The 17949-nt window shown below is 45.3% G+C and overlaps 11 protein-coding genes across 11 annotated transcripts; 5 read left to right on the forward strand and 6 right to left on the reverse strand.

Annotated features, from left to right (window-relative positions):
• Nucleotides 1-502: 502 nt before the first annotated feature.
• Nucleotides 503-871, forward strand: KUCA_T00001500001 (uncharacterized protein; the record flags this gene model as incomplete). The annotated part of the gene is made up of 1 exon (XM_022603687.1): nucleotides 503-871. One exon carries the CDS (start codon nucleotides 503-505, stop codon nucleotides 869-871), a length of 369 nt encoding a protein of 122 aa, XP_022457542.1.
• Nucleotides 872-2304: 1433 nt separating this feature from the next.
• KUCA_T00001501001 (uncharacterized protein) lies at nucleotides 2305-3264 on the reverse strand (the record flags this gene model as incomplete). The annotated part of the gene is made up of 1 exon (XM_022603688.1): nucleotides 2305-3264. One exon carries the CDS (start codon nucleotides 3262-3264, stop codon nucleotides 2305-2307), a length of 960 nt encoding a protein of 319 aa, XP_022457543.1.
• A 219-nt stretch (nucleotides 3265-3483) lies between these two features.
• On the reverse strand, nucleotides 3484-3936 carry KUCA_T00001502001 (uncharacterized protein; the record flags this gene model as incomplete). The annotated part of the gene is made up of 1 exon (XM_022603689.1): nucleotides 3484-3936. One exon carries the CDS (start codon nucleotides 3934-3936, stop codon nucleotides 3484-3486), a length of 453 nt encoding a protein of 150 aa, XP_022457544.1.
• Nucleotides 3937-4218: 282 nt separating this feature from the next.
• On the forward strand, nucleotides 4219-4776 carry KUCA_T00001503001 (uncharacterized protein; the record flags this gene model as incomplete). Its single annotated transcript, XM_022603690.1, has 2 exons — nucleotides 4219-4315; nucleotides 4367-4776. The coding sequence occupies 2 exons, from the start codon at nucleotides 4219-4221 to the stop codon at nucleotides 4774-4776; spliced, it is 507 nt and encodes a 168-aa protein (XP_022457545.1).
• A 114-nt stretch (nucleotides 4777-4890) lies between these two features.
• KUCA_T00001504001 (uncharacterized protein) lies at nucleotides 4891-7674 on the reverse strand (the record flags this gene model as incomplete). Its single annotated transcript, XM_022603691.1, has 1 exon — nucleotides 4891-7674. One exon carries the CDS (start codon nucleotides 7672-7674, stop codon nucleotides 4891-4893), a length of 2784 nt encoding a protein of 927 aa, XP_022457546.1.
• Nucleotides 7675-7854: 180 nt separating this feature from the next.
• KUCA_T00001505001 (uncharacterized protein) lies at nucleotides 7855-9663 on the reverse strand (the record flags this gene model as incomplete). Its single annotated transcript, XM_022603692.1, has 1 exon — nucleotides 7855-9663. The coding sequence occupies one exon, from the start codon at nucleotides 9661-9663 to the stop codon at nucleotides 7855-7857; it is 1809 nt and encodes a 602-aa protein (XP_022457547.1).
• A 213-nt stretch (nucleotides 9664-9876) lies between these two features.
• Nucleotides 9877-10974, forward strand: KUCA_T00001506001 (uncharacterized protein; the record flags this gene model as incomplete). Its single annotated transcript, XM_022603693.1, has 1 exon — nucleotides 9877-10974. The coding sequence occupies one exon, from the start codon at nucleotides 9877-9879 to the stop codon at nucleotides 10972-10974; it is 1098 nt and encodes a 365-aa protein (XP_022457548.1).
• A 101-nt stretch (nucleotides 10975-11075) lies between these two features.
• On the reverse strand, nucleotides 11076-11939 carry KUCA_T00001507001 (uncharacterized protein; the record flags this gene model as incomplete). Its single annotated transcript, XM_022603694.1, has 1 exon — nucleotides 11076-11939. One exon carries the CDS (start codon nucleotides 11937-11939, stop codon nucleotides 11076-11078), a length of 864 nt encoding a protein of 287 aa, XP_022457549.1.
• A 157-nt stretch (nucleotides 11940-12096) lies between these two features.
• On the reverse strand, nucleotides 12097-13264 carry KUCA_T00001508001 (uncharacterized protein; the record flags this gene model as incomplete). The annotated part of the gene is made up of 2 exons (XM_022603695.1): nucleotides 12097-13099; nucleotides 13164-13264. The coding sequence occupies 2 exons, from the start codon at nucleotides 13262-13264 to the stop codon at nucleotides 12097-12099; spliced, it is 1104 nt and encodes a 367-aa protein (XP_022457550.1).
• Nucleotides 13265-13524: 260 nt separating this feature from the next.
• KUCA_T00001509001 (uncharacterized protein) lies at nucleotides 13525-14498 on the forward strand (the record flags this gene model as incomplete). The annotated part of the gene is made up of 2 exons (XM_022603696.1): nucleotides 13525-13601; nucleotides 13649-14498. The coding sequence occupies 2 exons, from the start codon at nucleotides 13525-13527 to the stop codon at nucleotides 14496-14498; spliced, it is 927 nt and encodes a 308-aa protein (XP_022457551.1).
• A 271-nt stretch (nucleotides 14499-14769) lies between these two features.
• KUCA_T00001510001 (uncharacterized protein) lies at nucleotides 14770-17745 on the forward strand (the record flags this gene model as incomplete). Its single annotated transcript, XM_022603698.1, has 1 exon — nucleotides 14770-17745. One exon carries the CDS (start codon nucleotides 14770-14772, stop codon nucleotides 17743-17745), a length of 2976 nt encoding a protein of 991 aa, XP_022457552.1.
• Nucleotides 17746-17949: the final 204 nt, after the last annotated feature.

Genomic DNA, 17949 nt, shown 5'->3' on the forward strand with positions numbered 1-17949 from the left:
CGGAGTTTAACTTGGTGTTTTATTTCCATAGTTATTGAATCAGTGCATGTGAATTGTATGACATATTCCCTCCAGTGGTTCAACAAATAGGCACCATAATCACCCACTTGGTGATAATGTGGTACAAAATACGTTTGGCATGAATTTTCGTATCTACTCAAACCACAGTGAGAGATTTGCTCACCATATGCGATCTATGGCACACCACAAATCAACATAGGAATTGCATCCCGCGCAACTGTTTCTGGACTGTTCTGTTCAAATTTCGTACCACCATCAAGCTTTCTCTGATATCATCACTTCTCGTCCCCACGCGGAGTTCGATTGTGCTAAGGTTTGGATTTGAGGCCGTGGCTATGATCTGACGTTTAGGATTTGCTGCGATTGTTTTTTTTTTCGTCTTCATTTTTGGTGTCTTGTCAATAATTTTGACCACTAGCCTCATGGAGAATATCGAAATACTTTTGATTCGCGTCGTTGTCTTTATGCTTCTCCATTTTGCATGGCCACACCCAGTTCATCCGCCATTTGCTCTCTCCTTCAGCTTCTATCCTTCATGTACCGATTACAACAGTACTCCTGTTGTGGATGGCTGAAATGTTGCGTCAAGACCTTGCTGCTGCAGACGCTCATTGTCTTGGTCAGGGTCAGGGTCTTTTTCAAGATCTCGTTCATGCGGGGTAACACTACTAGTTGTCATGTAGTGGTCCCGCTATTCGCATCTCTTATCATCTGTGCCACTTTGTACCCTCGGTATCTTTTCTTTTTTATCTCAACAAGCTTGATATTGGTCACTCAACCTTCTGTTGAGATCTGTCACTCAATAGTGAAAACCATCCAGTCGAGAGTTAGGTGCACCTCACTGATTTGAGAACGCTGCGTCAGGAGATTTTGACCTAAAAATAGATGGAATATCCTGGAGTTAAAGTGTCAAAGATGACGGAATAAGCGAAGATGCTGTATTTATTGGGAGAACAAAGAATTCAGAATCCTCAGCCTCATGCACCTGTCAAAACACAGCTGCACGATGCAAAAACAAAGGGAACAAGGACAAATTTCAGAGGTGGCCAAAACTACACAAATAAAAGCAATAGATTGCGAAATTACTTCTGAATCAAGATCTTGTGAGATATTGGTCAACGTACTAGTCGAACAAAATGCTGAGAGTACAGGTTATGCACCCTTTGGAAGGAAGCTTTGCACACTTCTTGAGCGGACGCATGTGTATTCCAGGGTAAAAAGAATTTATTTTTTTCGCCTCCCAGTCTTTGCTATACAGGGCTGATGTTTCCCCTCTTGTCTTGTTTCCCTATTCTTCTTTTCGTGTTATCCTTGTGTCCTCCGGTTCTGGTTCTTCCTAGCACTGAAGGTCGTGTCGTCTCTGATCGCATTGCCGCATACAAAGTCCCCGCCTTGAGAATTTCTTTGAAGCACTACTCACAATGTCACCTGTCAGACCGACAAATGGAGATCAATCGTGGCAGATGAACAACAGGATCGTATGACAGGCCCGGAATGCACACTCAGCTGCGACTCCAGGCGAGTCGGAAACTCCTGGCATCGGTCCCAGCCCCATGAGTGGGGGTGATGAGCTACATCTCCCATCCTTTTCTCCCTCTAACAACCCGTTTAAGCACATCCACGATATGGTTTCACGGCAGATTGCGATATATTCAGAACGTCGCCAGCGTTGTGACACTTTAGCAGAGCAATCAGCTTTGCAAGCATACATCGATAATCAGAACAGTCTCTTGAATTCAATCCGGGGGCTATTTGAAGAACTCTGAGACACAATTGACCAGGGCAACGCAGAACTTGGAGGCAGAATTGACCAGGTGGATGCAAAAGTCGAAGCAAGGAATAGATTTACTCGCTCTATGGGAATTGTAACCATTCACCTCTTCAGTGTACGCGATTTCCCGGTTATTCCTTTTGCAGATGGAACTTGACCTTCTGCATCGCTTCCTGAGCTCACAAATAATGATTTGATCGGTGCTATGGCCAGAGACGACGTCATCGCGTATCTTGATGGCCACGAGATCAGATATCGACGAACTGCTGGTGTTGACTAATTGAGGGAGACTTTGAGAAAGTTTTTCTCAAACGCGAATCAAGCTTAGTGTTAGATGCCAGCTAAACTTCCATTAACCTATGCTTGCTCTTGGAGAGTTTGCTTGTGCGCTCTTTCTTTATTCTGCTATCATTCGAATTTGTTTGGAACCTCTCTATATAATTTTTGCATTTTGCTTTTACCACTCAAGGCTATTGTAGTGTATATTGTGCTTATTTTGTTCTATACATCTATTATTCCTGCTCAGACAAAAACTTTTCACAGTCCAAGGCAGCCATACAGCCAGACCCGGCAGAGGTAATGGCCTGTCTGTAACGTTTATCCTGAACATCACCAGCAGCAAACACACCCTCAACAGATGTGATCGAAGAACCTGGCACGGTCTTGATGTATCCGGTCTCATCGGTGTCAATTTGACCGGCAAAGACGTGGGTAGCTGGTGTATGGCCAATAGCATAGAACAAACCGTTCACTGCAAGGTCCGAAACCTCATTCGTCTTAACGTTCTTAATGGCCAAAGAGTTCAACAGTTTGCCGTCTCCCTTGGCCTCGAGAGTGACTGTGTTATAAACGATCTCCAGCTTGGGGTTGTTCTGGGCTCTCCTCTGCATGATCGTGGAGGCACGCAAAAAGTCCTTTCTCACGATCAAGTAAACCTTGGAGCCATACTTGGTCAAAAACAAGGCCTCTTCGCAGGCAGAATCACCACCTCCGACGACGGCTAAAGGCTTGTTTCTGAAAATTGGCACTGCTCCGTCGCACACAGCACAGGCAGAGATACCCTGTTGCCAGTAGGTCTCCTCACCTGGCAGGTTCAGTCTCTTGGCAGAAGCTCCAGTGGCAATCACGACAGCGTCAGTGGTGATTGGCTCGGAATCCTCGTTCCACTCGGTCCAAAGCTTGAAGGGTCTCTGTGACAAGTCCACCTTCGAAATGGTCTCGGTGATAATCTCAGTGCCAAAGTGAAGCGATTGTTCTCTCATCTTGTCCATCAATCCCGAACCATCGATTCCTTGGGGAAAACCAGGAAAGTTCTCGATTTCAGTGGTGGTGGTCAGTTGTCCACCGGCTGCAATGCCGTTGGCCAAAAAACCCTCGTATAGGGTGGGCTTGATCTCAGCACGAGCAAGGTAAATCGCAGCGGTGTGGGCAGCTGGGCCAGAGCCGATAATCGTAACTTTGTTGTGAACCATTCTCTTGAATATTTGTCTTGTTAGCATAAAATTTCAAAAGCAAAAGACTAAGGGGGAAGGCGGAAGTAGGACTATTTATTAATTGCGAAACGGCCCAAATCTCAGACAGCCTCGGTAGGGCTGACCAATTTCCTCCGAATCTCGCCAGCGAAGATTATGTAATTATATATAGGTCGTTTCGGCCTAGATTGAGCTTAGAAATGGTCCGGGCAAGGTACACTACCTTAGGACAAACCGCTTTATCGGGGCCGTATTACTCAAAGTGGGATCCAGAAGAACAGCAGTGAGGAAGAACTCGAGGCCTCGTCTTCTATGCTCGATAAATGAGTTATCAAATTGGCGACCGACGGTTTTGGCTGGTAGAGAGGGGACATTTTGCTGGATCTGCAGTAGTTCTTCTCTGAGCTTGACAAACTCACTGAATCTCTTACGCAAGACTATCTTGGTGCCTTGAACTGTCTCCAGCCGTATCGAGTACACCACGTATTTCGTAGATCCAAAGCTAAACCCCACGTTTCCCGATACTACCGTGGGTTCGCCGATTGAGCAGTTCTTGCACCATACATGCGGGTGCGGATCGCCGAGGCTCCTGGAATCTATGCCTGAGCTATCATCTTCCTCGTGGTCCATCATCGTGATTGGCAACGGCGCCATGTTAATGAGATCCGGCATGGCCGAAAACTTGAAATCTCTAGTGAATGACTTGCTCTGTTCTGCTGATCACGACCTTTCTACAGCCTTGCCCACATCCCTTTGTGCTCATCTCATCTCATCGCTACTTAGAAAGCCTGTGGAGCTTGCTTCGGGTTGAGCTAATATGTATCACGTGATGAACAGTGCTGACTAACCGGAAAGATACTTATGGTTTCTCCAGATAGTGGCTCAATAACGAAGGGAAGGTGTGGGTAATAGCAGAAGGCTGAACTCTTGCTGATAGATTTCGCTGATTTCACAATGGACCCTCTTGAAAAGCTGGTTCCCTTATCCAAGAGACTCTTTTACAAGTGGAAGGCCCTGAGGACGGTGCCCTTCAGATCCCAGTTCTTTGTTGGTAGGTACTGATTTGTGCCGTTGCAATCGTTTTCTTAAGCTAACAATCCAGGCTATGACTTGTCAGGCAACACGTATTGGGAGTTCACCATGGACAGGAACTTCCAGAATCTCAGACGCAAGATTCAACCACATCACAGGAAAGAGTTCACCGTTGACTACTACAAGAACATTCCTCCGCAATGGCACCAATGGCTGAGGTTCGTGAGAAATAATCCGCCCACCATCCAAGAGCTCTTAGCTGATAAGCATCGTCAAGAGGCCATCAAGGAGTTGGCAAAGAGATCGGACGAAAAGTGGGAAATGGAAAAGCTACAGTTGGAGGGCCAAACAAATGCTCATCTCAAAGAGGAGCTTGACAAAATCGAACAAGCAAGGAGAAAGGCGGCTGAAACCGCCGTTCCTCATAGAAGTCAGACTGAAGAGCCAATCAGAAAGGCTTCGTTGAAACCAAGGAGGTAAAGTCACGGAAATTGAATCTGAATCGGAGAAAAGAACCAAAAATAATCTTTGAAGGAAACATGGCTACACGGTTATTGGTTGCTGTGATGCCTTTATCAATTTGTATATAGTCAATTATTCATTCTCCTTGTTCTCAAGGGCTTGCAAAACATCGATTTTCTTCAAGACACTCTCCACTATTTTTTCACTGCAGTTTTCGATGATCTTCTGTAAACTCTGGTCATTATCATGACTCAGGTTCAGATGCTGGCTTACAGCGTTGGAGACCCGGTCTAGCTCGCTCTTGAGCTTTAGCAAATTATCGTTGCTTTGCACTGGTATCTTCAACTTAACCAGTCTATTGATGATATCGTCAATATCGTGCCCGCCAATGCTCGCAGAATTGACTCTGGTCCTAAGCACCTGCGACCGTGGAGGCGACGACAACACATGAGAAGGTGATCTAGGTGAAGTTGCTTTAGAGACTGGCGACCGAACTGGCGAGCTCAGCCGCGTACCCGGTGAAGAAAGATTAAGTCTTGCAGAAGGAGAAGCGAGTCTGCGTAGAGGCGTAGAGGAAGCAGATGGTGAACCCGGTGGTGGAAGAACCTTGCGCAACACCTTGCTGCTCGGAGAGCCTGGTATGCTCGTCAAACTAGAATCAGCTAAGCTAGTGTTGGAGCTTGTCTGTTGCTGCTTGAAGGTCCACTCGAACAGACATCCGTCTGCACTAGCAGAAACGATCTTACCGTCTTCGGTAGTCTCAAGACCTAGAATGCTCTCTGAGTGCCCCCACCCAGAAGACACCAGTTTCAAATCGGTATAGTTAAAACATCTGATACTCTTATCACTAGATGTAACCACCAAGATTCCAGAATGCATAATCACATTTTCAACCTGAATCGACTCCTGGTTGCCGACTAGCAGTTTGAAAGTACGTATCAGCGAGACACCATCATCTTTGATGGAATACGATTGCAGGGTTTTGTCACTGGTGGATACTATCAAGTCTTCATCAACAATCTTCATACAGGTAGGGGAGTTCTTCAGGGCCATCAGCTTTTCTTGTATGATACTCACAACACCATCCATCTCACTTAGAGCATGAACGGACACGGTTCTATCCGACGAGGATACAAATAAACGTGACTGGAAGAAAATGACATCATGTATGTTACCCTTGTGTATGGCCAGAGTCTGGAGAAGCACCCAGTCGTTGAGAACGTCATCTTTCATGAAAACTTGAACGGTACGGTCTCTACTTCCGCTTGCAACAAACTTTCGACCTGCAAATTCAAAATAGCACACAGAATTAATGCTAGAGTCGTGGGCACGGATAGTTTGTTCAGACTGGTATCCGTGGATTATGCCGTCCTCAGAACGTTTCAAAATCGTCAAAGTGCCAAACTTGTCACCCAAAAAGAGCTCGCCCTGCGAGTTCATATCGAGCGAAAGCAATGAATTCTCAATAAGTTCGTTTCCGGGAAGCATGAAATTATGAACGGTCGTAACCCCATCTCCCAAAGTCTTGATAGCACCCAATTTTGACCACAAAACCAAAGAACCATCCGAGCACTTCTTTAATCCACCCAGGTTCTTTAGCAGAGGCTCTATGAGCAAATTGAAAGCTGAGGTCTTCACAGTCAAGCGATCCCGAATACGGATTTCCTCATTATCTGTCAAATAAGCAATCTTGTTCGATCCCAGAAACTGCATTGCTAAAACACCTGTTCTTGGAACGATTTTGGTTGGGGAGCTCGGGCTAGGCTTAATCTCCACTGAATCGATATCCAGAACACCCTGTGGTATCAAGGTGTCAATGGGCAAAGTGTCAAAGCCAGAGCCTGCCAGAATCAGCTCATCGGTCTCACTGTCTATGAGTATCTTGTTCACAGCATGAGAGACTTCCCCAACTTTAGTGACATGCATGGGTTCATCATTTAATGAAAGAGTAGCCAGCTCTCCCTGATCAGTGAAAACATATGCCTGGTGGAAGTTCAAAAAAGCAGCATCAATGAATGAACTGTTCAAGAAGTTCCTGAGCAAAACGTTGCGGCCTTTTATGATTGTGTTGGAATAGTTGGTCTCATCGTCAACAATCTTCCATACCTTGATGTGCCTTAGACCCAGCGTAATGATCCAACTTTCATGCCACAAAACTTTATTCACGACGGAAGAGCATTTGTTGCTACCCCAAAAGGTTAATGTTTTGGCCGACCCTTCAAGCTTGATCTTCCAGATGTTCAGAAATCCATCATTCATGAGACCCAACGAACAAAGTTTTGTGGAGTCCGGAGAAAAACACAATGAATTGATACCAAATTGATGTTCCTGGATGATTATAACTGGTCTTGTCGTTGCATCCGAAGCCAGGGAGTATATCAAAATTCTGGGCTGGTAGCCGACTTCTCCCACTGCCAAAATCCTTCTATCTGGTGATATCTCGATAGAGTTGATGGCTCTCAAACGACTGGACAGCTTCGTAGAGAAATTGTCATCTAATCTCCGTCCCTTTGAGGGACCTGAGGAAATAGACGGAACTTCAGAATTTGCGCTGGGGCTGTTGGAGTATTCCGAGGTATTACCGGCTGATCCAGAACGGCTCACCACTTCAGGCTCGGCCCCCACAGGAAAACCATACTCGTCAGTTTTTTTGCTTGTCTCTGTAACAACTCCAGCTAACTTCAAATAGCCATTTGCAGATGAAGCAGCATTTGATTGAGCAGCAGACTTGGAGTTTGCACAGTAAAACCTCTGCGATTGAACGACACCAGTAGACTTGTTGACCTGGCAAACAACCACGCCTCCACTAGCTATGTAGCCCACAAGGTTGCCTCTGACCACAAAGTTAGATGAGCTCCGCGAAGAGGAGCCAAGGATCTTTTCAATTGTCAATGGACCTTCGTTTCTGGGTATCATTTTGGTGGACACTATCACGATTTCCCTTGTGCCTATAACCTGCTTCAGAAGAACGCTTTATGGTATCTTTTTGTTTATTTACTTTTCGATTTGGGGCGTACACTTCCACATTAATTTTCTCAGCATTGAAATAAAATTTCATTATAGTAGTTCTATCAGTATATACAGATTCTGTTATATTTACACCAATCTTTTCACGTGTTTCTTATCCCATCCTTTGTCTTTCAACAGGCCACCGATTTCCGCATCATCTTCCATGACTTCAGGGTTGATATGTGGTTCTCCACTAACATAGTTCACGTAACCAGCAGGACCACACACGAGTGCCCACGCAGGTCTACGACGCTCGAGCTCTCTCTTCTCAATATGATATTGTTGCAATGCGTTCTCAGGCAGCTCATTCGGATCCAGTTTTGGTGCGATATGTAGCAATGAGGAGATGGACGCGGTGATATTGGAGAGCCCGAACCTGGAGCCCTTCTGTTCAATGGATTCCTGACCCAATGGTTCCTCAGTTGTCACCCTTGGAGGGAGTGTAGCTTTGATCACTTCAGTGTCGGCCGTATTCGTCACGTCTGTGTTGATCTGAAGCTCTATATCGTGTTTCTCTGCTGTGGTCATTTTGACACCACCTGCTTCCTTCTCGCTCTGCACTTCCTTCAGCTTCTCCTTTAACAGCTTCTGTTTCAGGATCTCCCTAGCCACCGTAAGATCTCTGTATCCGTTGAAAGTAGACAGAGTCGGTTTGGGAACATCATCTGGCATGAGCATTTTTCCCTCAGAGCTGTAGATGTAGTGAAACTTAGCACGTCCCAGCTTCTCCAAGAAGTAGTTGAATCTCCGTATCTGAGCTGGTACCTCAGATTCTTTCCGCAATGAATAGTACACTTCCACGAAACCTTTTGGGGGATTCCTGGAATAAAGAGCTTGAAGAATCGGGGCAATTCCAGTTCCGGCACCGTAGTATACGTATTTATCTGGTTTGGGAACATGGGTAGGGTATTCAGGATCAGGTGGAGTCTCACTAGGAATGTAACTCATTTGAGGTCTCTCGTCAAATTTGTCGAGTGGATGGAAACCAAATTCATGCTCAATAATAGGCCCTCTGACCTGGACTTCGGCGAGAAGATTTAAACCCGTCAGCCACTTGGATACTTCCCCGTCACCGTACTTCTTCACGTAAAGTATGAATTTTCCATCTTCCAACTCGTTACGGGCCATTCTCATATGAGGCTCCCCAGAGTCTGGGTCAACACCCGCAACATAAAGAGGAAGCGGAGTGTAGTTCCTTGTGACATTAATATCAGGCTTCGCGATCTCGACACTCCAAAGGTTTTTACCATCCCACATAGACGACCGGAACCCGACCTTGGAAACGACAGAACTTCTCAGCTCTCTAGACAATTCGATCAAGTAATGGTCGTCATCCACCTTTTGTTTGTAAGTAACATAGTATCTCAGAAACGTATCCTTGTTCAACAATTCTGTGTGTGGATCGTCGTGTGGAAGCACCGAATAACCTGTGTAAAATATCCAACCAAATACCACAGCCGTTAGGACTGACGGCATCACTCTGTGCCATGAAGTTTTGGTGTACTTCTGCCGTATGGTTTCTCTCAGGGTTTCAGCCGGGTGCTCTGGTCTGGGGTACTCAAATGTGACTCTTTCGTACTCTGGTCTTGGAACGTACTTTCTCTTAGGCTTGGAAAGCTGTATACCGTCGGGCATTGGAGCCAGACCAGAGGTTGGGCGAGGTGCTGAGAAATCAGAAACCAGTGGGTGTGGAGAATTTTTCGGGGCAGCCAAGGCCTCGCTACCATCACTTGAACTCTTGTCGCTCTCGTCATCACCCTGGTTCTTGTCCTTTGGATTGACTTTGTCACCTTTCCCAGAAGAGTACCATCGACTGCCTAATGCAAAGCTCACACCACGCCGACTGCCAGAGTTGGGTGCTCCAGAGTAGCGGAATATCAAGCTACTCCTTATCATGCCAGCCAAACAGAGTGCTTGAAATTCCACCTTAGAACAAGTCTAAACCAGGAAGAACAAGATCATTTTTCGTTTGATGTTGTAGACTGGAAAATATATCGGATAAATCGAATTTTGAGCTTCCCACGCTCTCGATGAGAGAAATCCTCAGATGACTATCCACAACATCTTGGATGGCCTTTAAAGCATGACACATCAGTTAAGGCATCGAACATGGCTGAGATTTCACTTTCGCATACTTTTAAGGGCCATTCGGACAAGTGCTGGTCCACTTCGGTGCACAAGAAATACCCTTTGCTGGCATCGGTGTCCTCCGATAAGACATGTCGGTTGTACAATCTGAATACTAAGCAGCTGATAGCTATTCTGGACGATGACACTCACTCTAAAGCTGTGCGGACAGTTGATTGGAAACCAACAGGGGATTTTCCCTCGCTTGCTGTTGGGTCTTTTGACTCTACGATTTCTATATGGGGTAGAGAAGATGAAGATGGCGACGAGATGGAGATCAGTGTGACTGCGGCCACAGCATCTGGATCCGAGTGGTCATTGATGGCTGTGATCGAGGGACACGAAAACGAAGTCAAGGCGGTGAGCTGGTCATGTGATGGAGAGTATCTGGCTTCTTGCAGCAGGGACAAGTCTGTCTGGTTATGGGAGACTGATGAGGCCAACGAGGAGTTTGAGTGTATCAATGTAATACAGGACCATTCACAAGATGTGAAGCACGTGGTGTGGCATCCGTTTACGAAGTTTTTGGCCACTTCGAGCTATGACGATACCATCAGATTATACAAGCAAGACTCGTATGATTACGACGACTGGATCAACGTTGCCGTGTTAACCGGCCATCAAGGGACTGTGTGGCATAGTGATTTCGAAAAGATAGACCCCGATCAGGGCATAAGGCTATGTTCAGGTAGTGACGATGAGACTGTGAGAATATGGAAAAGAGTATCAGGAGCGGAATTGAGCAAGCAAAAGAATGGTGAAGCAATTCCATCAGTGGTTCGTGAAGATTCTCATTCAGACGAGTGGGTCGAGGAGGCCATGCTGCCTAAAGTGCATACCGGTCCTGTGTACTCAGTTTCTTGGAACAAGAATGGACTCATTGCAAGTGCAAGCGCGGATGGCAGAATCGTTGTTTACGAAGAGACAGCCAAGGGAGTGTGGAGGGTGGTAGCAGTGAAGGAGACGACTCATGGTATCTTCGAGGTCAACTCGATTGAATGGTGGAGCTCGCCAGATGGAGAGATGTTGGTGAGTGCCGGTGATGATGGCAACGTTAACCTTTGGTCTTTAAGCCTGTGAATCTACGTATGGTCATTCTAATAGAAGTTAGCATATAGAATACAGAATGCATTAGTATGTGAAACCGAAACCTATCCCAATCCTGGCCTAAGCCACCAAATTCAAGCAAATATTATCATGATCAAAAACAGGAGTACCACCCCCAGGATGATCATGATCCACAGACAGATACCTCTAGATCTCCTTTGGTATCTCTCGGTCTTCAAAAGAGCTTTGTGTGCATGCCTCGTATCTGCAGCCACCGAGTACAAGTTGCTCTCTATGTTATCCACAATATCACCCTGAGAAGTAACCAGGGTTGAAAGATCTTGGAAAAGCTCGTTCAGTTCTTCCACGCCGTTGGCAATGTTCTCGATCTCAGTCTCTCTTTCAGCAATGAGATTTTGCTGGTACTCAAGCTCTTCAGCATTTATAGGTTCGTAGTTTATGATTATCTGTTCTTGCTCCTGCTGCAGCTGCTGTTGGTGGAAGCCATTTGACCCATTAGTATGACTTTCTTGGTTTAGCCCGAATGCTTGCTCATCCTGCACATTTGACATTTCTTCCAAATCTGTGAACTTCTGTTGCAATTCATTGAACCGCCGCAGCGCTGATGCGGTACTTTGAACAAGCTTATCCCTCACAAACTTCTGGGCAACGTTTAGATCACCAACATCTATACTTTGGATCTCCTTACTGGAGGGGCTTATCTCCTTGAAGAAGGCCATGATTTTGTTGATTAGTGATATACCTGTTTGCAGATGCTTGTTAACGGTGGAAGAAACTTCCTCCGTGGTATCGTCCCGAGATCTAATATCTCTCAGTTTCTCCTCCAGGAAAGTCACATTCCTCGAGAGATTGTTCAGGCTGTTGTTAATCTCCAGCAGTCTGTTTGAGAGTTTTTCAACCAGCCCATCGAATTCAGGAACATCCCTATATATGGGCTGCTCTTCTAAGGCAATGGCCTCATCATAAGAAGATGCCATGATATTATAAGACCAAACACAATGTTTGCAATGTTGTCTCAATGGGCAGAGTTGTTAAGTTACAGCCACCGCACATCATTGAAACTATATGCGTAGTGTAATGATCAATTCAACGCCGCATATTATATACGTGAATTATATGTATGAAATTTGTCACTTACTGGACCTTCTTTTCATTGTTGACCTTCGCTTTGAAACCCAACCTCCAAACAACCACAGCACATCTCAAGATCAACCGCAGTATATTGTAAGCAATGAGTGCAAAGACAGTCAGTACAATCCCGAACACCAAAGGAGCATTCTCTAGTAACAGATCCTTATTGATGATGGATGAATCCAACATGTCATCGTTTTCCCCGAACCTCGTGTACTTTCTCTCCGTGAGAATCTCTTTCGTCTTCTTTTCCAACCAGGTGTCGTCCACTCTGCCACCTTCATCTTTAGCCCATACCGAACTGTCCAGATCATTGTCGAGTTCTCCCATATCGTTTCGTTCATACTCAAACCATCTTGACTTGTCGAAAATAGTTATATCCGGGAAAATAGTGTCGTAACTGTACAATGCATCCTTCATTTGGCTTGTTGTTATCATCCTTGGATCGTCTGGTATGTCTTCAAAGGAATACTCGAAACTCCTGCCCTCCTTGAACTCTGATACTGTATCGGTTGTGTAGAGGACAGTAATGTATGGCGAAGGCAACTTCCTTGCTATTTTCTTCAAAAGAAAGTCATGATCCAACAGAGCTTGTGTTCTGGGTATTTCCTCTTCAGGAAGAGCTGGAAGCATCACTTTTATCAATCTCGGCCTTGTGTCAATGTACGGAGGAACCTCGTTCTCGTCATTATAGAGAACCTGGTGTGTCTTGACGTGACAGCTCTGTTTCAGATGACTTTCGATACTATCCAGATTGAAAGTGGTCGAGTCTTCTGTAATAACATTGGGAAAAGTGACGATTGTGCTCGCAGCAGTCATCATATCTCTTGTGAAAGGATACCCTTGGAAGTTAGTGAGATCTTGGATCGTGAGTCCGGGCTGATTCACGACAATGTATGCATTAGAAAGGCATTGCTCTGCCAGACGGTTAAAAATTTCTGTTGCCTCGGCTAATGTGAAAGGAACCTGCTCAGAATGAGGCAGATTGGCTCTCAGTGATGGAACGCTGTGGATGTCAGTTAGTATTGGCAGATGAGACACTAGCTTGGTAAGGCTATTTCAACACTTACAGTTTGTGGGAGAACAAAAATGCTGGAAACGTATTTGCTGCTTCAATGCGAGTGACCAAAAGGACACTGGCAATAACCAGTTTCAACAGGATCATTTTCATACAGATCTATCCTTTAAAGCATTACCTGTCATCTTAGAGAGGTCCACCAAATTATTCAGCCCATCTCGGGCACGCGCCTCATCGCAGCGGTTATGGAGCACTGTGCATGACAATCTGACGAGATCGGAAAGCCTAAGCTGTATCTGGAGGAAGTTCAAAGCGAGATATTTCATTGAGTTCTTCTACTCTTGTTCTTCTACTTCACATCAGAGAGGTCCTGTTTAGTTCCTCATAGTTCTTCATAGAGAGCAATTTCCATTATGTCTGCTTCTACGCTTGAAAAGAAACCAGTCAACTTCTCCAACATCCTTCTTGGAGCTGGTCTGAACATGTTCGAGTAAGTACTCCGAAAACCTTCCTAAATATCATCTGCTAACCTCTTAGGGTCACCACATTGGGCCAGCCTCTGGAGGTCGTCAAGACCACGATGGCTGCTAACCGTGGTCTTACCATTGCCCAATCAGCTTCGTTGGTCTGGTCAAGAGGAGGTGCGCTTGGATTTTACCAAGGTCTGATCCCATGGGCTTGGGTTGAGGCCTCCACCAAAGGTGCCGTCTTGCTTTTTGTTTCTGCCGAAGCCGAATATCAATTGCGCAAGGTTGGAGCATCTGCATTCGGTGCGGGTATTGGAGGTGGTGTATTGGGCGGTTTTGCACAGGCATACCTGACTGTTGGTTTCTGTACATGTATGAAGACTGTTGAAATCACCAGAGCTAAAGCTGCTGGAGTGCCAGGAGTTCCTCAGTTGACCACTTGGCAAGTATTCACTGATATCTACAAGAAGGAAGGTATCAGAGGTATTAACAAAGGTGTTAATGCCGTTGCCATTAGACAGATGACGAACTGGGGATCCAGATTTGGTCTCTCCAGATTGGCCGAGGACTCTATTAAGTCTCTCACCGGTAAGAAAGAGGACCAAAAGTTGTCTGCTGTTGAGAAGATTGCATCTTCTGTGATTGGTGGTGGTTTGTCCGCATGGAACCAGCCTATCGAGGTCATTCGTATTGAGATGCAATCGAAGACCAAAGATCCAAACAGACCAGCAAACCTGACCGTTGGTTCTACATTCAGATACATTTACGGTCAAAGTGGATTCAAGGGTCTATATAGAGGTGTTACTCCAAGAATTGCTCTCGGTGTCTGGCAAACTGTGTGCATGGTAGGCTTGGGTGACATTGCCAAGGAGTTCGTTGCCAAACTGACAGGTGAAACTCCGGTCGGAAAGGGTCATTGAGTAGAGGAATAATTTTTCTTTAGAAGAGAACATTAATAATCTTTGAGAATGATGCTAGTTTCATCCATTTCAATAAAACTGAAAAAGCCCGGGGAGTGTATATGTGACCGGGCACGTGACCAGCTCCAGTGCTTGTCATAGACGATTGATCCGCACTTCGCGGGCTTGTTCCTAATGCTGCAACTACACAAACGGTTACACCACCAAAAACTCTAGTAACGGAAGCTTGCTAGTCTCCCATACTGTTCATACTGAATTGATCAGCATAGGCATGAATCTTGCAGTGGGAGGTAAAACAACACGTGCGCGTGGCTATTCTATCAACCATGCCACGTCAGATCAGGATGATAGAATGGCTAGGTCTCTCGATCAATTGGGAACCGTTTTGCATCTTGTGGAAAGAGAATGGTCTGATGTCATGAGGCCAAGTGCCAATCCCCTTGAAGCAGCTTTGCCATTACTTGACGACACGTCTGTTGGTATGGCCCATAGGTATCCTGAATTCAAGCACTTGAAGGAGAAGCTCTCAAAGACTCTACGAGCAGCCGTAAACGAGCACTACCAGGCATTCAATGATAGTGTGGGATCCTACGGTATTACTGTTGAGACTGTTGCTGATTCGCAAAGGATTGTTCATGGTATACGAAAAAGTCTCCAGGATGTATCAGATCATATATCGGCACCACGGAGCATGTTGGATGATCTCAACAACAACTCGGCTCAGTATGGGGAGATGGTTGAGATAGTTGATGCAATTATCGAGCTCAAGTCAATTCCGGATGCAATTGACGAGCTGATAGCCGAGAAACGCTTTCAAGCTGCTCAAGAAGAGCTTACCAGGGCATCTAAAGTCGCTGATACACACGGTTTGTGGCGTCTGTCTTCGCTGGCTGGAATCCAGCAATATTTGGCATCTCAATCTCAGGCTTTATTTGAGGTCTTGGTGGAAGAACTGCATAGTGTGATATACCTGAAGGTTTCTGAGGACTTCACTGCGAGCTCCAGCAAACCCAAACTGCTTGACTCGATGGCTTCGATGGATGTATCCAGTAGGACAACCCCATTGTTTGAGAAGTTCGACAGGTTCATGAATGAGTTCCAGAAATCAAAACATAAGTCTCACGAGGATATTCCCAAAAACCCTGATTTCAAGAGGTATTCATACATATCAGAGCTGTTGCATACAATCTCAGCTCTGGACAAACTCCCACAAGCGCTAAATGCCCTCTCTCAAAGAATGAGCAGCGAAATTCAACAACTTCTCAACAGATCCACGGAGGAGACACGTTTAAGACATCCGCAAAACTCCCAATCTGCTACCGGGTTCAAGAAGCTTGATCCTTCGGCATTGATGTTGAGTATTGCGTTGGGTGACGTGAATGTCCTCATACTGGAAGACCTCTTTTGGAACATATTCTCCAGGTGTATATCTGTGTTGCAGGGACATCGTGTTATCTTTGAAACAGTTAGTGTGTTAAGCAATGGACCTGCTGTACTCTTATCCACGGAGTTCACTTTTGAATCTGCCTGGAAAGCCATTGAAAAAGAGATCAGCGGAATCATATATAACTACATTATCGATGAGGACATCACGGGTGATGCCATGTCTGACTCTGATAAGAGTATATGGATCAAAAACGACGATAGGGCCAAAGGATTGATGTTTCAGTTTTCCAAGCTCACGTTCAAAAATACGGAAGCAGAGTCTCTTGCCAGCAACTTACAGAATGTCCTTCAGGACATGTTCCCCGGATACACTTTGAGAAATCCTACCGGTAAGTCATTGTACATTGAGAGCGAAAGTTTCACACATCAGGAGACTTTGGTGGAGCCAAATGTTTACTCCATGAAAATCATCTTGCCCTCACTTCTGGTGTTTATTGACAGTGCAGTGCGTTGTTATCCCCAAAGCCAGCAGAAGACAGTGCCGATAACTTTTTTCAATTACTTTATGAGCAACATCTTTCATGTCCAATTGCGTGATATTCTATATCATCAATTTGAGCAGATCTCTACTGTCGGGAACCCTTGGGAATTAGATGCTGCACATGGAGCATCCAGGAACTCTGTGGCCTTCAAATCATTCTTCTTGAATACCTGTGATTCTCTCAACACCTCTCTCAGCTTCCGGGGATCATATGTGGATATTGTCTTCGGAATCCTCGAAAAAATGGTTCTTCGATTTGAGCAAGCATACAAGGAGGTTTGCCCTGACGAATCAACAAATACAAGGCCGAGACTGAGCTCATACTGGATGAATATGCCAGAGCTTTATGAGGTTTCTTTGAATCTGATTACCAAGGGTGAAGACGCCTATCTATTGCAGGAGGAGACATCGACAATCTTGGAAAATGTTCCAAGTTCTATCTCTGCACATGACATTCTTGATGGTTACACCTATGAATCTCTCACAAAGCTACTTGGAAGTTTGAACTTCACTCTAAGCTGGTTACCCTCAATGAAAACTTCTGTGACTAATGTCAACCAAGGCGTGGCAGACTCTCCTATTGATAAGCTCAAAGATGATTGGGTCTTCATGGAGGAGCAAATCTCTCGTCCAGCTGACTCCACTTCTGGAATTTTCCTAACTCTTCAAGGCGAGTCTGTTGGAGTATTCGACTCGGTTGTTCGTAGACTGGAAGAACTGAGAAGCCGAATTCAACTGACTCTTAGATATGACCTACGCTCCAAAATCGTCTATTACATCAATACTGCTTATGGCTCTGATTCCTGGATGCCAGATTTCAAATCCCACGATATCGACTCCAGCATTGTTGCTTTGAACAGAGCTGTTGTTGAGGCGGATAGCTCTCTTGAGACCATCTTAGGTGCCAGAGGCAAGGAACGCATTCTGAGCGGAATATCTGGGCTCATTGATCATGCCCTTGTGTCACAGGCTAAGGAAATCATAAAACTGAACTCAAATGGTATTGACAGAATCTACTTGAACATCACTATCATACAGCAGATGTTGAGGAGTGTTCTGCCTAAGCCAGACGATGTTACTTTTACCAGGGCCTTGGAATACTTTGAGCTTTTCAAATCGACCGACAAAGGAATACTCGAGAATGCCAGAAATAATCTCTACCAGTTCAGCTTTGAAGAGCGGAAGACCATGATCAGACTGTTCTTCAGTGAAGAGCTGTCTAGAGGAATACGGCACCAAACCGCCTCTATAAGCGCTACCAAGCGGTATTCCGATGCGGTCAACAAGTTGCACGATATATATAGTGGTAAAACAAAATAGACGATCATAATCAGCGTATAACTTATAAGATTTGTCTAATCTACAAACCTCTGGTAAACTGAAAATCGTTATAAATTTTTCAAAATACGCCATAAAAGATTTCACAGCCGCATTGGGTAGAGCTCATCGCCTGTAATGTTTATCCATGTATCTCTTGTCTTCATCCCCATTTATCACGCTCACCTGCATCCACAACAAGGGCAA

The sequence above is a fragment of the Kuraishia capsulata genome, genomic scaffold (genome assembly GCF_000576695.1).
Source record: "Kuraishia capsulata CBS 1993 genomic scaffold, Kuraishia_capsulata_scaffold_2, whole genome shotgun sequence".
NCBI classification, from domain to species: Eukaryota; Fungi; Ascomycota; class Pichiomycetes; order Pichiales; family Pichiaceae; genus Kuraishia; species Kuraishia capsulata.